Source organism: Pimephales promelas, chromosome 21, assembly GCF_988280905.1.
Source record: "Pimephales promelas chromosome 21, fPimPro1.hap1.1, whole genome shotgun sequence".
NCBI classification, from domain to species: Eukaryota; Metazoa; Chordata; class Actinopteri; order Cypriniformes; family Leuciscidae; genus Pimephales; species Pimephales promelas.
Window position 1 is genome coordinate 26,437,607 of NC_142789.1, and position 20,476 is coordinate 26,458,082.

A 20,476-nucleotide genomic window follows, 5' to 3' on the forward strand; every position below is an offset into this window, starting at 1 on the left:
TCATGGTACACACACAGTACTTATATCTAACCAAATTTAGCCGCACCAGCACCACCAGAAAATAGGAGAAGGGAGGTTGCGCCCTCGGGCTGTATGGAGATGATTGGCGGGCCGCACTTGGCCACCAATTGAATTTTGAATAGCCCTACTAGAGAGTTTATATAGCACACTGCAAAATAGTGCTCGACTTAAGTTCGCGACCCAGGGACCCCGCCTTTGTTTGGGAACGAGGCTCTTGTGGCGAGAATGCGGTTTTTGTTTGGGAACGAGGCTCTTATGGCGAGAATGCGGTTTTCTTTAGTCTTTCTCTCTCTCTCTCAGTCCCATTACACCCTCAGGAGATGATTTAATTAAGCGCTGCCTCATCTAAGCACTGTTCATTTTTCCATGACTCATTTGTGAAGGCATTATAGCCTACTTACCGCCACGCTAGACGATCAGGCACGGAAAAACAGACAACATCAAAATGAACGAATCTTTTTCCGAGTCAATTTGTTCATTTCGTTCGTTGAATGAACCAAATGACATGAAAAAAGATTCGAACAGGAGAGTCACGAACGCGCATCACAGAACAGAACAATGCCATTTGAGTGCTTTGTTTTTTTAGTTTTTTTTTTTTTTAAATGAGCTATCGTTTATCTTGATAAAACCCTTATTCATCATCTGGAATTGTTTAAAGCCCTTTGAACAGTTTGCACTGAAACTCTTGGACCTTGAACCGTTTGGTTACCAGTAAAGTGCATTATATGGAGAAAAATCCTGGAATTTTTTCATCAAAAACATTAATTTCTTTTCGACTGAAAAAAGAATGACATGGACATCTTGGATGACATGGGGGTGAGTAAATTATCAGTAAAAGTTTTTTTTTTTTTTTAAGTTAACTACTCTAAGTCTCGTCTGTGATAAATTGCCCTAATAAAATGACAAAGCTCACAATTTATTCTCCCCCAACCCCACTAATATTCATGCGTGGACACAAACAAAATATTAGGCTATTGACTAATAGCATTCAGTGTGCACATTCCTCTATTTTGTTGTGTTGCATCACATTTTAGGCCTGTTTTACACTTTTAAAATGATCAGTATGATCATTATATTATCAATTCACTTATGATGGGATATTATATGCTTTACAAATATATGTTTTATTTTTGAATACAGATCATGCAAATCTTTATATAGGCTACTGTAGGTAAGTCAAATTAATTTATATAGCACTTTTCAACTGACATTGTTTCAGAGCAGTTTCCGCACAGGTGTTTTTCTACTGATGTGTTTTTCAGACTTTACAACACTGTAATTGGGTGACTACCTCGTTCTGTCACATGATCACATGATTTGGAAAAACTGAGAAGGGTTTTGTAATTTTTTTTTGCTTAAGCATAAAACGGGAAGAAACTAGTGTAGGCTACATCTGTGCAGTCTAAAAAAACAGTTTTCTTATCAACATGGCCACTTATCACCTGAATTAACCTATCCTTGCCCTTTAGAACATGAGAAAAAGGCATGTAGGCGATCTAACATCTGCAAAACCACGTGACAACATCTGTTCACCATCACAAAGTCTTAAATCGCTTGAGGAAATGGGGGAGAATTCTTGTGCAATATAAATAATGATCTTATCCACATAGATTACTTTGGATTAAATTGCATAATGAGAATCCTTCATCTTTATGTTTCATGCACACGCTGTAAAAGTTTTCATAATTCTAACGAAATTGTATTCGATCTGTATTCAAATGTGCTTTCAGCAGTTCTCAAGATCTTAGGATCTCATCCCATGGAAATCTCGTAGGCTTTCCTATTTGGATCCAGATCTGGTAAGGAAGGCCAAGGTATTCATTTGGTGAAAAACTGGGATTTTTTTTCCCAAAGCCCTGACAAAATCCTTCAGTGATGAATTATTCAAGCGGAAGGTCAAAACGCATGGATTGTTGTCTTTCGCAGATCAATGCCTTTGTATGTCTCTCCCTTACTATAGACAAAAACCTCCCAGATTTACAGAGCCCATCTCACCATAGACTGGAAAAATTATGCCATATGCATAGATAACATCAATTGCAATAAAAAAATATACTATTTAAAGTGTGTTCCTAAAGACACATTAACCCAAATATTGGAATGCGGTAACAATATAATTTAAGACCCCACCAGGTACTACTCATCTCCACTGCAAATACCAAAATTGGACAGTAGAAGACTGGAAAAATGTTGCCTGGTCTGATGAGTCTTGATTTCTGTTGAGTCATAGAGTCAGAATTTGGCGTAAACAGAATGAGAACATGGATCCATCATGCCTTGTTACCACTGTGCAGGCTTGTGGTGGTGGTGTAATGGTGTGGGGGATGATTTCTTGGCACACTTTAGGCCCCTTAGTGCCAATTGGGCATCATTTAAATGCCACGGCCCACCTGAGCATTGTTTCTGACCATGTCCATCCCTTTTTGGCCACCATGCATGCACAATCCTATGATGGCTACTTCCAGCAGGATAAAGCATCATGTCACATCCTTTAGGTGAGTGTGTAAATATATATATATATATAGGAGTAAATAAATATACTGGAGTAATGGTGCTAAAAATTTAGCTTTGATTACATTTTAAATGACTAACAGATTAAAGTTATTTTAAAAAAATGTTTAAATTATTGTAAAATTTATTGAATATATTACGTTATTGAAAATTCCTTGAATATTTGAAAAATATAACTGGTTTTACTCCATTTTACATAAAAGAAATACTGTTTTGGTGATGGTATATATATATATGGCAATGTTGAAGGTGTGTGTGTGTCTGTGTGTATAATTTTCAGATAGTGTTTGGAATTGGGGCGTTTACGTTGTCTGCTGTTTTGTGATAGTAATCTAAACCTTTGAGGCTCCCTGGGCAACCAAAGGTCAAATTGAACCCCTGCCTCTTTTTTAAACATATAAGCATAGCATTTACTTTAGGGGCCATGACCTTTGACTTGTCAGTCTGCCTCTTACTTTGAACCTTCTTCTTGCCTGCTTCAGCGAATGCTCTTTAATCTCCCATATATTTTTAGTGCTAATTCTCACAGTATGCTTCTCTCTCGCACATAATAGAAAAGATTCCTGATGTCATTCACCTCGATGAAGTCCCCATCCTGCTGGCCGGGCCGAACCAACCAGCGCAGCTGTCAGATTCTTCGCAGATTTACAGTAAGCCTCCACTATTAAATGCTGATTATTTCCAGATGCTGTCCCTCTCAGTCTTAGGGTGCAAAATGATTTTTTTTCTTTCTTTCATGGAAGAAAAAAAGAAAAGCGAATGAGATCAGTGGAAAAAGCTTGCTGAGCTCTGGCCAAACATTGGTCTCTTGTAATAGAATTTTCAAGCAGAAATGAATCCTTTCTTCAGGGGGAAAAACACACCCATTTCCCTTCAGTTGCCACAAGGCAAAGCATAAACATCCCTCTAAAGCATCATGTATCATGATATTACCACATAGTACCTTAGAGTATCATGTAAACATCATTTATTACCATGGTACCACCACAGTATTACAGTATTTAGTGTTTTTGTAAAAAAAAAAAAAAACATGACTAGGTTTATCCAGGGACCACCCTGATCTCCCCCTCTGCATCTCATGACAGATGGAAAGAGGAAAGAATATTCATCTATTAGTGGACCATATGCTTCCCCCCCTCCTCTAATTTTCGCAACACTGCTGGATGTACAATGAATGTAGTGTCTTCACTTCCCTGACTTTACCGTCACTCTTTCCCACTCAAAACTGAAGCTGCTCTCGCTTGGACTTTCTCAAAAGCAATTTGATGTTTTCTCATCCTCTCACATGTTCACGCGTGTATGCGAGTCTGTTGTTGTGTACGCGAATGAATAATGATGTCGTTCTTCACTCAAGATGTTTGAGTGTCATGTTGAATTTACTGTTGTGCTAATGGGAGACATTAACCCAGACACATAGCATTGTTCATTAACTCCATATTCACAGTCCCGAGTGAAATACTGTGATCCTGTCAATGTTTCAGGAAGTTGTATGACCACAAGGGTATATATGTCATAATTTATCTCAATTAATGGCATCATTTGGTGTGCTAATTTACAGCAGCTTCATGTTATGGGTCTCAAACCAGAATCTGTTTGACTGCATTAGGCCTGTAACCACTATAGAATATGTCGTCCCACCCATGATTCAGATTAGTGGTCAACCAATATGTTTTTTAACGGCTAATTGTTTAAGTAACACTTGTGTAACCAGCCTTGCTTATTCAATTTAGCCATCAAATGCCAAAAGACTTTACTATACAGAGTTTAATGTACAAAAAGTTTTTTTTTTAAATTTATTTTTAAAAATACAGTAAAAAATGATATAAAATTGCAATTTAAAATAACATTTTGTGGATGCAGTGAAGAAAGTTCAAAAGAAATTTGAAATAGAAATCATTTGTAACATTATAAAAGTCTACTGTCCCTTTGATTAATTTAGTGCTGGGATTAGTTGATGACTGTCCTAATTAAGATCTAAGTGAGCCAAAAGTGAGCAACTACACAGAAATCCGCACATGGGTGGCGCTGTTTCTCTTTTAAAGACAGAGACATGAATAAGGGAGTGGCATTCCTTTTTGCTTTTCATATGTTCCAATTCATTGTTTCTTTCTCTCTCTTCGCCTCTCAATTGGTAGACGAGATGCAGATGTGAAAAGACATTACCCTCCCCCCTCCCCCTCAGAAAAAAAGATCGTCACAAGTCAAGTTTATTCTCTCTCACAAACTCTTCACCTCATAGCTATTGATGACTGTTTACCTTTTAGTCTCTCTCTCTCTCTCTCTCTCTCTCTCTCTCTCTCTCTCTCTCTCTCTCACACACACACACACACACACACCTCATCAGAGTGTCTCATTCTCTCCCTGCTACAAGTACAACTCAACACAGAGCATCTTTCTGCTTCTGCCCAACCAAACCGCAGTGCTCCATCATGTCACATACACATTTACTCACAAAAAATGTTTCCAAGGTAACTAAACTTTGTGCAAAAAATGTCTACAATTATTAATGCTGAAATAAACCTGGGAATTTGGTATTTGCACCCTATCGCTGAATAAATAGTAATCAAAGTTTCTGAATTTTTTTATGTTTTTGCAATTAACAATAGTTGTTTTTTAAGTGCAATAAGGAAAAAGTGGTTTTGGTAGTATAAAAAAATACTAAATATTAAAAAAAAATACTTCATTAAGATTTTATGTTATTATTTATCTAATTATTAATATCAATATTTTTTTATAAACACTCTTTGCTGGTTTGTTTTAACCCAACTTTGGGTCAAATATGGACAAACCCAGCCATTGGGTTAAATATTTTAATTACATTTTTAACCCAACGTTTGCAAACCCATGGGTTTGTCTATATTTGACCCAAAGTTGGGTTAAAACAACCCCGCATTTTTAGAGTGTATATTTAAATATGAAGAATTTTTTTTCGTGATATTTCTGACTATTTCTCTATTCTGCCTAATATAGTCTATTTCTGACTGTATTACAATGGGCCTATATTATATTAAGTTGTAATAATGAGTAGATTAGCCATGATGCGCGCGCACGTGTTACAATGCCATGGATTTAGTCATTACGCAGCAAAGCATCTTTAAAAGTCAGTTTATTGGGCGCATTAAACAATCGTCTTAAGGTAAATGTTGATCAATATACTTACGTTAAAGTGTATCAGGGCCTAACATCGCTGTATAGCAGCATAGATGAAGCACTGATGTAGACATAAGTGGACCGAACTCCACCTCCTCCTCTCTCCTGTTGTAAGGCGTTTCATTCTGCTGTGCGCTCTGAGCGGACTCGCCACTGTCCGCTACTTCATCTCACCCGAACCTGTTTTCATATTTCATCTGCAATCATATCACTCATTCTGTTCTGTGTGTTCCCCAACGTCAGTTTGCACGGTTAACGTGCAGTTAAATCAGGATCAATGGCGCTTAATGGATATATATTGACCGCTCTGTGCGCACTTTGGGCAGGGATCTTCGCTCAGGATGTCTCAAGATCCTCCTTCAGAGGTAACTATACATATATATATATATATTTTCCCGTTCTAGTTGTATTGATCATTTCTTATTTGCAATGGATAAATATGTTTAGCATGTTCGACATTACACTGTCCCGGTGTGCGTAAAAGTCGGTTATTAAATACAGCTGCAAATAAACGCTGGATATACAACATGGATTCTTAACTTATGTAACGTTTGCTCTTTTGTTATAATAAGCATAGCAAAGTTCTAATAGTTTGTATAGAGGCATTAGGCTAAATAGCATTGTGTAGCCGATATGGAATATGTTGACTGGGATGGTAGTAGTGAGTTATAATTAAGAATGTTACAATAAGTTACAATATACAATAGTAGCAATTTACAGAATGAATTGCATTATTTGATCCCTTGCAAAATTGCGTATCCATCTATCCAGAGATGCATGATGATGTTTGAGTTGGGATTCTGCTTGTTTTATGCTTGAATGCATCAAAACAATATCAATGTGACTGCAATCGGGATAGTGAGTTATGATTCAGAAGATGCTCTGGAGTTGATGATTTGTTGAAATGCAACTTGTTTATGTGAATCTCTGCCTCAATGCATGAAAGGCCTTAGTTTAGGCCACATTCATGGATTCTTCATATAAACTGTGCATAATTTGGAAATAGTTACTTTAATGTTTATCTGAAGAAAGTTGATCTGGTTGGACTGTCCCAAGGAGATTGATTATACAATTTGGAAGATTTGGTTAGGTAAACAGTTTATCATGGCATTGTTGCAGTCACACACACCATAGATCTGTACATACCTGTATACTGTATCTCAGATACTACCATATTCAAATTACATGTAATGTCACGTGAGTGCATGGTTTAGGTCAGGTGATGTCCAAAATTGACGATGGAGCGTCAAGTTTATCATCCACCTATAGGGGGAGCTCATCATTATTTTTCCAAACTAACCATACATGTAATTATCACGATCAGGAAGTGGAGATAAAAAATGTTGTTACACCCATCCACGCCCTAAAAAAAAAATGTTTGTGTACTTTGTTTTACCTCACAATGCAGCATATGAACATGCTACTGTTTACATAAACATTTACATTCAAACTCACATTTAAGCAGTTGATACTTTTCCTGAAGTCGTGACTGGAAATATGATAGTCTAGACCTGTAAAGGACATACAGTAAGAGCATTTTTGAACCACAGATGATTTTGTGATTCTACTTCTCTCTTCCTGCAGAGTGTCCTGTGGATTTGTTCTTTGTGTTGGACACATCTGAAAGTGTGGCCCTCAGAGCCAAACCTCCAGAGTTCTACATCAACCAGATCAAGACCTTCACTAAGCTCTTCATCGATGAGCTGAAAAACCTGTATGCTATGTCTCGACCAAGATATTTTAGACATTTTTATTATATCCATCTTTTTTCTCAAATATTTTTCATATATTATCACATTTTATCTTATCTTTGTCATATTCGTTTTAAAGTGGTCCTATTATGTTTTTTACTTTACATTTTTAGTGTGTTATGGTGCTACAAACATTTTAAATGTGTGAAAAAAATAAATTTTTAAGCATTCAAGCATTAAAACCTATTCTGGTAGACCACAAAAACAAAATCAAGACTCTGAAAAAGGGCATAATATGCCTCCTTTAAAGGCGCACAGAGTAAACCAGGCCTAGAAAAATCTGATTTATTTTATACATGAGTGGAGCCACCATATTGAGATCACATGACCAGGCCAAATCATATTATGCACTTTGTTCTAAGTGCATTGACTGTTGATTGTTAAATTGTGTGCACCTTTAACAATAAGTTTACATATGTTTACCTTAATACTTCGCTACAAATGTAACTTGATTATGTTGACAGGCGACAGCCTTGCGACCGTGATGTGACGTGGAACTCAGGAGCGCTGCACTACAGTGACGAAACCGAGCTGGTGATGGAATTAGTTGACCTGAACACAAAACGCGCTGACCTGAAGGCTGCCATAGACAAAATCAAATACATAGGCAAAGGAACATACACCGACTGTGCCATCAAGGATGGTATCGCTGAGCTGCTTCGAGCGTATGATCATTTTGGCATTATTTGAAACTGCATATGCATATTAAAATACATACATACATATATACACATATACATGCATCTGCTTGCAGGGGCTCCCACTATCATGAGAATAAGTACATTGTGGTGGTCACGGATGGTCACCCTGTGACCGGCTACAAGGAGCCTTGTGGTGGTATCCAGGAGGCTGCCAATGAAGCACGACAACACGCCATCAAAGTGTTCGCTGTGGCCATCTCACCTGACCAGGAGGTACTGTACATAAAAGAAATGCTTCTTAAATCTGAATTTCTTTGCATTATGTTTTCTGACATGCACATAATTGATCCAGACAAATAGTTTTTAAAGGGATAGTTCACTTATGGGAATGTTTTAGCTTACCTCAATGGCATCCAACATGTAGGTGTCTTTGTTTCCACAGAAGTTTCAATTTTGATATTTTTAGGTCAAACCGTTCTTGTCTGTCAGTCATTTGATGGAGGTCTATGGTCACCACCTCAAGGAGCATGCACAGAGAAGTCCAAATTAAACATGATTTAATGACTCGTAAATGTAAGTACAAACTGATGGCCTAAGACACGAAATGAGAATTTTTTTAACTCTTGTTACCACAGCCACAAAGCGCCTGCCCCCTCAGATAACTTGGTCGTGGCTGTGGTTACAAGAGGTAAAAAATGATATAAATACTGTTAGTTTTCTCACATAAACCGCTCGTTTCGTGTCTTAGGCCATCAATGTGTACTTACATTTACGAGTCATTAAATCATGTTTAATTTAGACTTCTCTGCGCATGCTCCTTGAGGTGGTGACCATAGACCTCCATTATATGACTGACAGACAAGAACGGTTTGACCTAAAAATATTATTTGAAACTACTGCGGAAACAAAGACACCTACATCTTGGATGCCCTTGAGGTAAGGTAAAACATATCAAATATTAAGAAAGTATACTCCAATCTTCCTGATTTATATTATACACAAATTGGGCAAGTGCTATTTCAAAATGGCAAGCTTCAATCTGATTGGCTGGATTTCAGAATTCAGGGAATAAATATGCTCTTCATTCAAACACAATTTTTTTTAATTACATATAAAAAAGTTGTATTGAATTTATAGTTCCTACAATAAAGTGATTAGACTACCATTTTTGCAAAAGTATACAAGGTGCATGCCATTTAATGTTTGAACATTTTTTCAGATTTTCATTACACTTTATTTTGATAGTCCACTTTAGACATTCTGCTAACCTTGCAACCTTGCAGGGTTAGTACTTGCAATGTCAGTAGAATGTCTGTTGGGGGACCAAAAGAAAAGGTTAGCAGATATTATACAGACAAACCATTCTATGTTGACATGTACTGTAGTTGCAATGCTATTTATAGTTAGAAGAATGTCTAAAGTGGACTAAGTATTACCCAGATTTTTATTTAAAACAAATAATAGCAAGTAAACAATATAAAAACCACCACTTAGCAGTAAATCAAGTCTTTTTCCTGTGTAAGTGGGCACCAATAATAAGCAGCAATGCAGAGTAGTTTATGCCGATGGCCAAAAGTCTCACCACACAAGACTTGCACATAAAGTGATGCTTTTTGTAAGAAACATATTTTTTTTCTCATGCAGATATATTTAGACAAGCCATAATGTTTCCCTTTTCTTTCAACTCTTCTTCCCAGGACACCAGACTGTCTGTCATTGCCACAGATGTGAACTACAGACAGAACTTCACCGCTGCAGACAACTCCCGCTCCACACAGCTGAGCTCTATACACTCCATCATCAACATGATTGTGAGTGCCGTAACACAAACGCACCACAACAAGGATGTTTATGTGGTTTTCCTGTGGATTTATGAGTCAGACTGGCCAAAACACATATTGAATTGGTTTTGCATAAAGACAAATAATTAAAAATCTGCTTGAAATTGCATGATCAAATATTTATTGGCATTGGCATAGACCTGTGTACATTATGTGCCTATATACACTATACCATTCAAAGTTTGAGGTCAGTATTTTTTTTTTTTTTTTTGAGAAAACAGTTATTTTAAATTGTAATGATGTTTCACACTTACAATTTTTCTGTATTACTTTTTTTCACCCACAGCATTTCAAATCTAGTGTATATTACTAAAACCAATTCTTTATAGGCTTAATGCATTTGTTTATTAATACATATTTCTTTAAACACATGAGCTTAGGGAATTCCAACCCACTGAACTTACTTTATCTGTCCGCCATCAGTAATGGCAGTCATTGTAACATTGGAGCTCATGCCAATTGTGTGTAGATTTTTCTAATGTTGTTCTCTTCCCTTTTTATCTTTTCACTCTAGACAAATGAAACAAAGGATGTGGTATGTTGCCTTCCCATAGTTTTTGCACATTGTATAGAATACCTTAATTTTGTACATTCCTAAATTGATTTTGTTTCATAAATCTTTCCCTCAGTGCTGCTCCTTTGACTGCAACGTAAGTGATATTACTTGTCTGAACCATTTAAACAAGTCGTTATTGATATTTTCTGTTTCTAACTGTTTCATGCAATATTTTCACAGGCCCCTGGAGGCCCTCAGGGACCCCCTGGAGACCCAGGACAAAGAGTGAATATTAATAACATTGATTTTTATGTCTTTATGTTGCCTCTCTATCCATCTACATACTGTATATTCATGTTTAATTCACTCTCAGCATGCACAGGGGTCTGTGGCCTAACCTTTCCTTTTCCTGCAGGGAGAGACTGGAAGACCAGGCATGCCGGGAGAGAAAGGAAGTCTTGGCTCTCCGGTAAGCATCTGCTATCTGCTTTTGATAGATAAATGCCCCTTTAGAAGTAATAATGGTTGTTTGTAGGCGTAAGTCAAGTCTAGTGAGCTTTATGGTCATTCTGCGACTAAAGAACTAAATGTCATGCTTTACAATACCATATTACATATAACATAAATACACATAGCTTTAAAAAAATGAATATTTGTGACCAACTTGAATCTTCATGGGGGAAATCTTTCACCATTACACAAAATTAATGTGGATTCATATATGTATATATATATACTGTATATTTAAATGCAGAATGCACATAAGACAGGGAACACTAAACAATGTAAGACACTTCCATTGAGTTTAAAGGGATACTCCACTTTTTTTGGAAATAGGCTCATTTTACCACTCCCCCAGAATTAAACAGTTGGGTTTTACCGTTTTCGAATGTATTGAGCCGATTTTTTTTTTTTTTTTGATATTTAGAAGAATATCAGTAACTAGAGAGTTTCTTGTCCCATTGACTTCCATAATATATTTTTTTCCTACTATGGAAGTCAATGAGACCAGAAACAATCTGGTTACTGATATTCTTCTAAATATCAGAAAATCGGCTCAGTACATTCGAAAATGGTAAAACCCAACGGTTTAACTCTGGGGGAGTGGTAAAATGAGCCTATTTCCAAAAAAGTGGAGTATCCCTTTAAGAAAAAAAAATATAGGGGAGCAAGGATGAAGACAAACAGGTTGCCGATATAGACATCAAAGAAAAAAATACTAAAATAGTACATGGACAGTTTCAGACTTTCTATTATGTTTTTTTTTTAAACATTTGAAATTCGCATAGAAATATATTAAATTACCATTACAAGTATGGATACGATATTTACCTATCAATAAAACAAAATGTACAACATCAAAGAGCACATCTTGTTCAGTTTTAGGAGGAATTGTCTCCATTTTTACTTTATCAAACCAAAATTTAGAAGTAACCTCACAGTAAAAGAATAGGTGATCAATTGTTTGAGGAAAAGTGGATTCAGATATTACACCACTGAAACGACTAGATTCCCCCCCACATAAATTCGCTGACCTGACGAACCTAAGTCAAAATATACAGCTGTCATTTAAAAAGTCCATTGTACGTGCCAATTAACATGCTGATTAATACTTTTCACATGGCTATGAGATCATTGTGTCTAATATACGTTCCATCTGTCCCCGGATCTCTTTGTTGAGAATCCAAACGAAGCAAAACCCTCGACTGACCCCGAGGTCCAGCATCTTTCATCTTTCTGCAGCTGTTATAATTTCAATGACCTGTCAAAATGAGTTTCTGGTGGACTTCCTGTCGGCCACATGCGCACCATTTTCTATGTTTGCTAGGATGTTTTGTAGATATTTGTCCTTTAAGTATCATAAAACAAGCACACACACTGGAAAACATCCAGCTAGGCTATTAAACAGCACATGGTGGCTGAGCTATTCTGTTATTTTACAGTGAATCCTGATTTTGTAGACAAAACAATAATTACAGCATACTCTAAAAGGCCCTGTAGGAATTGTTTCTTGAAGATACGATCTTGATTACTTTATCCCACCTTTTTCCTTGTTTATTCTCACGTCAGGTCTGCTAAAATGGTCACTAGTATCTTAATAGGGGTTGAGGGGGCGTCCAAATGTCTCTGTATTAGTTATTTATACCACAAATATAATCATTGCAAAGCTCTTTTTGGCATTCTCTCTGATCTTTGCTCTACTTCTCCTATTAGGGAAAGGCTGGTGATCCCGGGCCAGTCGGTTACCAAGGAATGAAGGTCTGTCTTCCGCTCTCTCTCACAAATATTTACATTCTGTTTATATTACAGTTGATTTGTGCACTCTTGCTGGAGTGGTAATCTATACTGTTTTCCTTTCCTTCCAGGGAGACCAAGGAACGAGAGGTGATAAGGTAAAAGAGACGGAGCTTCCTTGCTGATTCAAAGGACATTTTTATTAAAAGCATATTCCAACAGTCTGCAGTTGATTATTTTATCTCATAATTGATTATTGAACTACAACGGTTCTCTAATACACCCTTGTTTTATCTGCAGGGAGATAGAGGTCATAAAGGCTTCAAGGTGAGCTTATTTATTATTCTCTTTAATTGTGTAGTTTTGCCAATCAGAAGTTGGATATCATGCTGAATTCAATCCCAATCCTACTTTTAGGGAGACAAAGGTTACAGCGGTCTTGATGGCATCGATGGACGTAAGGTAAGTCCTCTTCTTATGCGACGCATATACGGAGAAATTTTGTACAATGTTTGCCGCTATTTTCTGTTCTGTTGAGTTTTGAACTGTCAAGCTCTAAAAATAACCAATAAACACCATAAAGGTGTGATTAAAAATGGTCTATACACTCTTAAAAGTAAAGTTTCCAAAATTTTCATATTAATGCCAAAGAACCCAAATAACTGTTCTTGTGTCAGTTCCTAAAAGAACCATTTTTTTTTCTAAGTGTGACGGAAATTTTAATAATCTAATGAAACTTTTCGACTATTAATAATCTTTTGGAAAGGTTCTTCATGAAAATATTGATGGCTATAAGGAATCTTTCATTTTTAAGAGTGTTTGACCACATTTTTTTTTTTTTTTTAAAGACAAAACTTATTTGTCAATTGGCTTTATGAATGGCAGTCTGTCTTATCTGTCTGACACTTTATTCCATTTCTGCTTTGTCTCTTTTTAAGTGCGTCTGCCGTTTGGGGAAAGGCCCTAGTCTTGTTTCTCTTCCCTTGACTTTACTTCGTCTTCATCCTTTAGTTGTTTTGCTCCTCATTTAGTTCTCGGGGCATTTTCCACTCTACAAATCACTGTGCCTTGTCTTTATTCCCCCATCTGCACATGAAAAATCTCAACTCACAGTAAAACTTTATCATATAATGTGATTTACGACATATTTCTTTCTGTTTTTATTTTCCATCTATATAGCATGCAGTCTTGTTTTGAAAGATCTTTTTCCTCTGTGCGTCTTCACTGTTTCTTAGTGTGATGTCACCCTCGACATAATTAAATGCAGCTCAAGGTGTTTGACTCCCACCATGAAGAAGAGTGTTTATATTTTGTGTGTTTGTATTATATTTCATAGGGTGAGCCGGGATTTTCTGGCCTTCCAGGCTGCAAAGGGTCACCAGGGCCAGATGTAAGTATAGCTGTTACCTCTCAAAAGGATGTCAAATAATGAACAGAACTGAATGACTGGTTAATACACCACATTTACTTATGGCTATATTATAATATTAATGTTTTGGTTATGGATTTAAATGCTTTGTAATGTAATCTGTTTAAAGGAAAGATTGACTGCTTTTGTAAATCTCATTTCAAATAATTTTGATACTCGTTTGCCATCCTCTTGAAATTGCTGAAAAATCACATTCTGAGTTGAAGGATTTTTTTCATTTACAGTAAAAATATCTAAATATCTTTTTAAGTGATTTTAAAAAATACAGAGAAACAAACACCCTATTGTATAGGTTACATTAGGTTCATAATTTAAACAGTATAATACTCTTATGTTTTTCTAATCCTAGATTTGGCATACTCATGTTATACATGTTATACATTGAAATTTTAAAATAAAATAAGTCTTATTGTCCTAAAACATTCTTGTTTGGTAAAAGTAATTAAAGGAGTAGTTCACTTTAAAAAAAACAACTTTAGCTGATAATTTACTCACCCCCATGTCATCCAAGATGTCTGTCTTTCTTTCTTCAGTCGTAAAGAAATTAAGGTTTTTGATGAAAACATTCCAAGATTTTTCTCCATATAATGGACTTCAATGGGAACCAAACAGTTCAAGGTCCAAAAGACAGTTTCACTGCAAACTGTTCAAAGACGATTCCAGACTATGAATAAAGGTTTTATCAAGCGAAACAATTGCTCATTAAAAAAAAGCTAAGTTTTATAAGCTCAAATGCTCGCCTTGCTCTGTTCTGTGATGCGCATTTGTGACTCTCCTGTTCGAACTCGTTTATCAAAATGAACGAATCTTTTCCCGAGTCAGCTCGTTCATTTCGTTCGTTGAATGAACCAAATGACACGGAAAAAGATTTGTTTAAAGCCCTTTGAACAGTTTGCAGTGAAACTGTCTTTTGGACCTTGAACCGTTTGGTTCCCATTGAAGTCCATTATATGGAGGAAAATCCTGGAATGTTTTCATCAAAAACCTAAATTTCTTTTCAACTGAAGAAAGAATGACATGGATATCTTGGATGACATGGGGGTGAGTAAATTATCAGCAAATGTGTGATCTACTCCTTTAAGAAAATGATTTTTATCAAAGCGATATGTACAATCTGTATTATCTCCTATTTTTTTGTAGTTTCTTGTACCGTTAAATGTATTAGTGTCACATTTGTTGATGTCACCATGCATATGGAGATTATATGTTGTTGAGGTCATGCATAATAAAAACACACAAGCACCATATATGGTTATTTTGGCATAGGGTGGGGATTTACACTTGCACATGTATGTTAATAAATCTGCTAACTGGAAAGTTTTTAAAAAAAAAAAGTTTTTTTTTCATGTTTATGGACTCTCATGAATTTTGTGCACGTTTGCTTGTTCACATCATATTACTTTGATCCAGACACATTGGAGCTTCTGTTGATTCAGATGCATTTGAAATCATCCCAAGTTATAGATCCACATGTTTGGATATCAGAATCTAATTGGATGAGAAAATGGATATCACTCTACTATAAAACATCACCTCAATAGGACTGCAGATGTTCCTGCCCCTTTGAACGATGTTCATTGGCTGCGCGATGTGTCAATCAGTTTTATGAGCGTCTGTTTCCACTCCAGCCTGCATCTGGAGACCAGGACAGGGGATGTTTGCCTCTAGAGCAGCCAAACACTTACCAAATTTGACATCCAAACTGCTCTCAGAACTCTCAAGAGTGTTTGTACTTCGTTTAGATATTTTAGTAAAGAATATACTAAATGAAAAGTAGGATATATGGTTGTATGTTCTTCCTCTTTATTTATAAATAAACCTTTTTATTTCATATTGTAGGGCTTGCAAGGAGAACCAGGTCCGAAAGGAGACCCCGGCCAATATGGATCCAAAGGAGAAAGAGTAAGGGATGAAAATTAGTCTGCATTTCAAAAAATGATGATTCAAAATTTAGAGCTTGCTAGAATGATCAGACAACAATAAGAGTTCTCAGTATATAAATATATAATTAATCACAGATATTTTAATATCTGTCCAACCAATATCAATAACCGTCTCTGAGGTTTCTCTTTTAGAGCTCTGTAGAGTTTTAAGTGTTTCATTTGTTTTTAAACTCTGCCTATTTGTTTTCAGGATCAATAAAATAGAAAAATGATACAACGTTTGCATAAAATATACACTTCCTGCAATATATCTTATGTTCACCAAGGATGCATTTATTTGATCAAACATATAGTGAAAACAGTAATATTGTGAAATATGGTTACAATTGATTTTCTATTTTAAGATGTCATTTATTCCTGTGATAGCAACACTGAATGTTCAGCATCATTACTCCAGTCTTCAGTGTCGCATGATCCTTCAGAAATCATTCTAATATGCTGATTTGCTGTTTAAGAAACATTAATTATTATTCGCATCATTGAAAATTAGCATCATCGTCATTTATTTATTTTTTTTCAGAATACTTGGATGAATAGAAAGTCTTTACTTGTCACTTTTGATCAATTAAATGCATTCTTGCTGAATAAAAGTTCTTGTCTTAGGAGCATTTGATGGGAAATATGAGTTCATTTAACTTTTGGCTTAATTTGGACAAATCTGCACAAAATCTGTGACATTTTCTCAGAAGAAACATCTCAGAAGATCGAGACTTGGGAAAAAGTCTACATTTGTTCTACATTTATATACCAGTTTTGTCTTAAAGAGACATCATTTGTAATATTAGCTTATTTTGAGTGATTTCCAGCAGTAAAACATAATTAAACTTAGTTTCTTGCTTTCAGGGAGATCCTGGTAAAGATGGTGAACCTGGAAGACCTGGAAACTACGGACCTTCAGGTGCCAAGGTACAGAGGAACATGATGCATCAATAAATAATGCATCTTTACATTATGATTGTATTTGGCTGGTAAATGTTACATCATAGGTTAGTTCTATTTCACTACTGGTGGTGTTTGACTTTATACAGTATAACTAGTTTTCAAAGGACATTGGCCTATCTGCAATCCCTGTGCTTGTTGTTTTAGGGAGATAGGGGTCCTCGTGGCGCCAATGGTGATAAAGGCGAGAGAGGAGATGATGTAAGTGTTTTTTTTACCTTTTCAAAGGCTGGGATTCTACACATGCAATGTACTCGTGTTTGACAGATGTGAATTTAGTGTTATCTAATGGTATCTTGTACTGTTTTAGGGACCAACAGGACCAAACGGCCCAATTGGAGACAGAGTAATCAAACATTTATATATATCTTGGAATGTGAATGGTTGTGCTTTCATTTTTACATTTGAGGGTAAAGATATGCAGATGGTCTGAACACATGTTTTCTCTGTTGTAGGGCACACCTGGTGAAAAAGGTGAACAAGGTTCCCGTGGTAACAGAGGGCCCAGAGGCGAAATTGTGAGTATCCACCTTATTTTAATTTTGTATGAACAGGCGCAGCCACGTCTAGTTATTTTAGCTGTAAAAAAAACAACAACAGTCTGCTTGATTTTGTAAACTGGTCTCTCATATCATATTATTTTAAATGATTGTCGTTTTATAAAATGCTGGCTTGTAGTCTACATAGTTTTACAATTTAGTACTGGACTTTGTTATTCTTCTAGTTATTTACCTATAACAACTAATGAATCGGAAACCTAACACATTCACAGAAAATAGCTTACCTCCGAGGTGTGAAATAAGGTGGATATTAGAAAATATCCCACAATGCATCTTTTCCAAACACAAAGTTAAAAACACTCTTAATAATTTAAGTGCAACTTAAAATGACATTTGCAAGCCATTTCATTTAAAGGTGCAGTAAGTGATTTCTGAGAATCATTGTTAAAAACTGCTAGTGTGTGAAATCAAACCAAACACACCCCTCGAATTCATTGATTCGCCCACAAAATCCGTGCAAACAAAGGGTCTCTATATCATAGTGGATGAATGACAAGGAAGAACAAAAAAAAAATACATACAGTACATGAGTATATAGCAAGAGTTTGTTGTAAGTCGCCAGCAACACACTCAAAAACTATTCTCGCGTGTGGAGCGGAAAAGACACAAACTCAGCGTCTGTTTTCAGGCCTTCCCGCTTCAGTCTCTCCAGCGCTGGAAAGCTTTTCTGATATTAACGCGGGTCCTAAAGCTCTTGCCTGATCAAAACCTTTCTTTTTCCAATGATATTCCTCTGACCTTTCTCGTTTATAATGTCTCTCGGCCATCTCTCTTTCAACAGTCTTTCTTCAAATCTCCCTCTTTCTTACTCTCTCTCCTCCTCCGTCATGAGTGGACACGCCCCCTGCTGCCGATTGGCTACCAGTTTGCTGTGGTGCTCTGCCCAATCCTCTTTTTTTCAACAGAGTTTTTATTTTAAATTGCTTACTGCCCCTTTAACACTTTCCCCGCCATTGACGAGATCTGTTCACAGGTGCAAATAATCACACACAAGAAAGTAAATCGGTTTTATTTTGAGTTCATGTTGACTTACTGTATACTGTATTCTCACTGGCTCTGGTGACTCTCTGTTAATCAAATACACATTGTTATAAGTTAAACATATCTGACACACTATATTATTATCCACAGATGTACATAATTTCAGTTTCAAACAAATTCATTAGATATTAAGTGTGCATGTTCTGTTCTGTAAATTACTTTGACAACTTAAGCCTTTAGTGTTAAGTCACCTTTATTTATATAGCACTTTATACAATACAGATTCACATTAATAATAAACTGTAGTAATGTTGCAAAGTTCTTCAGTTCTATAAAAAAGGATTGATAGAAATGAAGTTAAGGTGGACTTTTTACTCTTACAGGGTGAACCTGGGCCCCGGGGTGAGCAAGGACGCGAGGGGTCATCTGGGCCAAACGGAGACCCGGTGAGTGACGAAAACCATCATGACTTCTTTATAGCAGATTTTGAGTATGTATGAGCATTACCCAACCTGAACTGAAACATTGCACAAGTTCGAATCACAAACCTCGATCATTTTATCATATTTATACATTTATTTGCTTCCTTAAATGTTAGTCCAGAACTATACATTGCAGAATTGTGTAGTATGTAAGACATAAGACCTTACTCTCGAGCTTAAACAGGGATGAAAGCTTATGACCTCAGGGCACAGGCATTCTGGGAGGCCTTCTGAGATCATTGGACCTCTGGGCTGCGTTAGAAAGTAACTTGAGGAACAAAGACATACGTCTAGTGGTTCTGCCATTTGTGGTGGTTTGGGCAGTGGGAGGAGAAAGAACAAAAGATATATAAGTTCCCAAGGTCAGATGGACTCCAGATGGACGTCGTTAGACCAGCCAAGGCGAGTTCAAACATGAGCAGCAGATACAGTTCAGCAGATGTATTTCAATACCTAAAAGTATACAAATGGTCTTCCCTGACAGAAATATCTTACACTTTGTGTATTAAAAGATGGCGTCTCAAAAAACTATCCTTTGGTGCTCTTAGCCAGCCTAGCCAGACATTTGGTTTGTTTTAGCGGTTTTTAATCACTTTCTTCTGTGAAATAAGCTAGCCGTACTAGCTCAGTGATTCCAGTTGAAGTCGTGTTTTCTATTTTAAAAGCATGGACCACGTGTGTATATTAGGGCTGGGGTAAACGATTATTAACTAAACGATTAGTTGGGCGATTGTTTTATCGATTAGTCGACTAATCTAATGACTAATTGGACGACTAATATAAAGAATATTTTTTCTGCTGCTCAATTAATAAAAAAACAATGTCTCAAATAAATACTAGCATACTGAATCAAGATACTATAAGCTGGCTAACGTTAGTCTAATATTATGTATTTGAACACCATCATATCTCTACAACCGCCAAAACCGTGTTATTAAAATATTTTTTACAAACATTTTTTATCATAGAGACTGTTTAAATATTATCAGCTGAGGAGGGAAACGGAGTCGGAGTTCACCTACTGATCAGAGCGCGTGCTGACACGGAGTTAAAGCCTGATTTATACTCGACACGTCCGCACGAGCGCGAATGTGCGCACGGCAAAAATGGCCCGTTGGGTGCGCAAGACCAGGAAGACTGTGGCTGGCTGAGTGTATGCCTTTTTTTGTAACAACGCGCCCGGCGCCGCGTCCAGGAACGACTTCAAGCCGAATCTGCCCGAGCTTGTACGTCTCACCACACCGGCACCCAGTTTGCGCGTCTAAATTGCAATTTTTTTTCTTAAGGGTTTGTTGACTGTGTGTGATTCATTTAATGGATAGCACATTCACTTCTAGTTGTCTTCGTCCTCTATTCTGCAATGTTTCGGTCCCCCACGTGTGTGTGGCAAGCTGTACCGCCGGGAACATGCAAAAAATAAATAAATAAAGAAGCGTCGACGCAAAAATATGACGTCGACGCAATTTCGACGCGCCGCTACAGCACTAGTGTATATT

The 20,476-nt window shown here is 36.6% G+C and overlaps 1 protein-coding gene across 1 annotated transcript in view; it reads left to right on the plus strand.

Annotated features, from left to right (window-relative positions):
• The first annotated feature begins 5,817 nt into the window (after positions 1–5,817).
• col6a1 (collagen, type VI, alpha 1) overlaps positions 5,818–20,476 on the plus strand; it is a 33,572-nt gene continuing 18,913 nt past the window's right edge. Inside the window, 20 exon segments of the mRNA XM_089125012.1 lie at positions 5,818–6,047; positions 7,267–7,396; positions 7,898–8,098; positions 8,188–8,347; positions 9,772–9,885; positions 10,430–10,450; positions 10,545–10,565; positions 10,652–10,696; positions 10,827–10,880; positions 12,626–12,670; positions 12,778–12,804; positions 12,947–12,973; positions 13,064–13,108; positions 13,983–14,036; positions 15,915–15,977; positions 16,862–16,924; positions 17,105–17,158; positions 17,268–17,303; positions 17,413–17,475; positions 18,882–18,944. Of these exon segments, the coding sequence (XP_088981138.1) occupies positions 5,960–6,047; positions 7,267–7,396; positions 7,898–8,098; positions 8,188–8,347; positions 9,772–9,885; positions 10,430–10,450; positions 10,545–10,565; positions 10,652–10,696; positions 10,827–10,880; positions 12,626–12,670; positions 12,778–12,804; positions 12,947–12,973; positions 13,064–13,108; positions 13,983–14,036; positions 15,915–15,977; positions 16,862–16,924; positions 17,105–17,158; positions 17,268–17,303; positions 17,413–17,475; positions 18,882–18,944 (1,374 nt within the window). The 5' untranslated portion in view covers positions 5,818–5,959.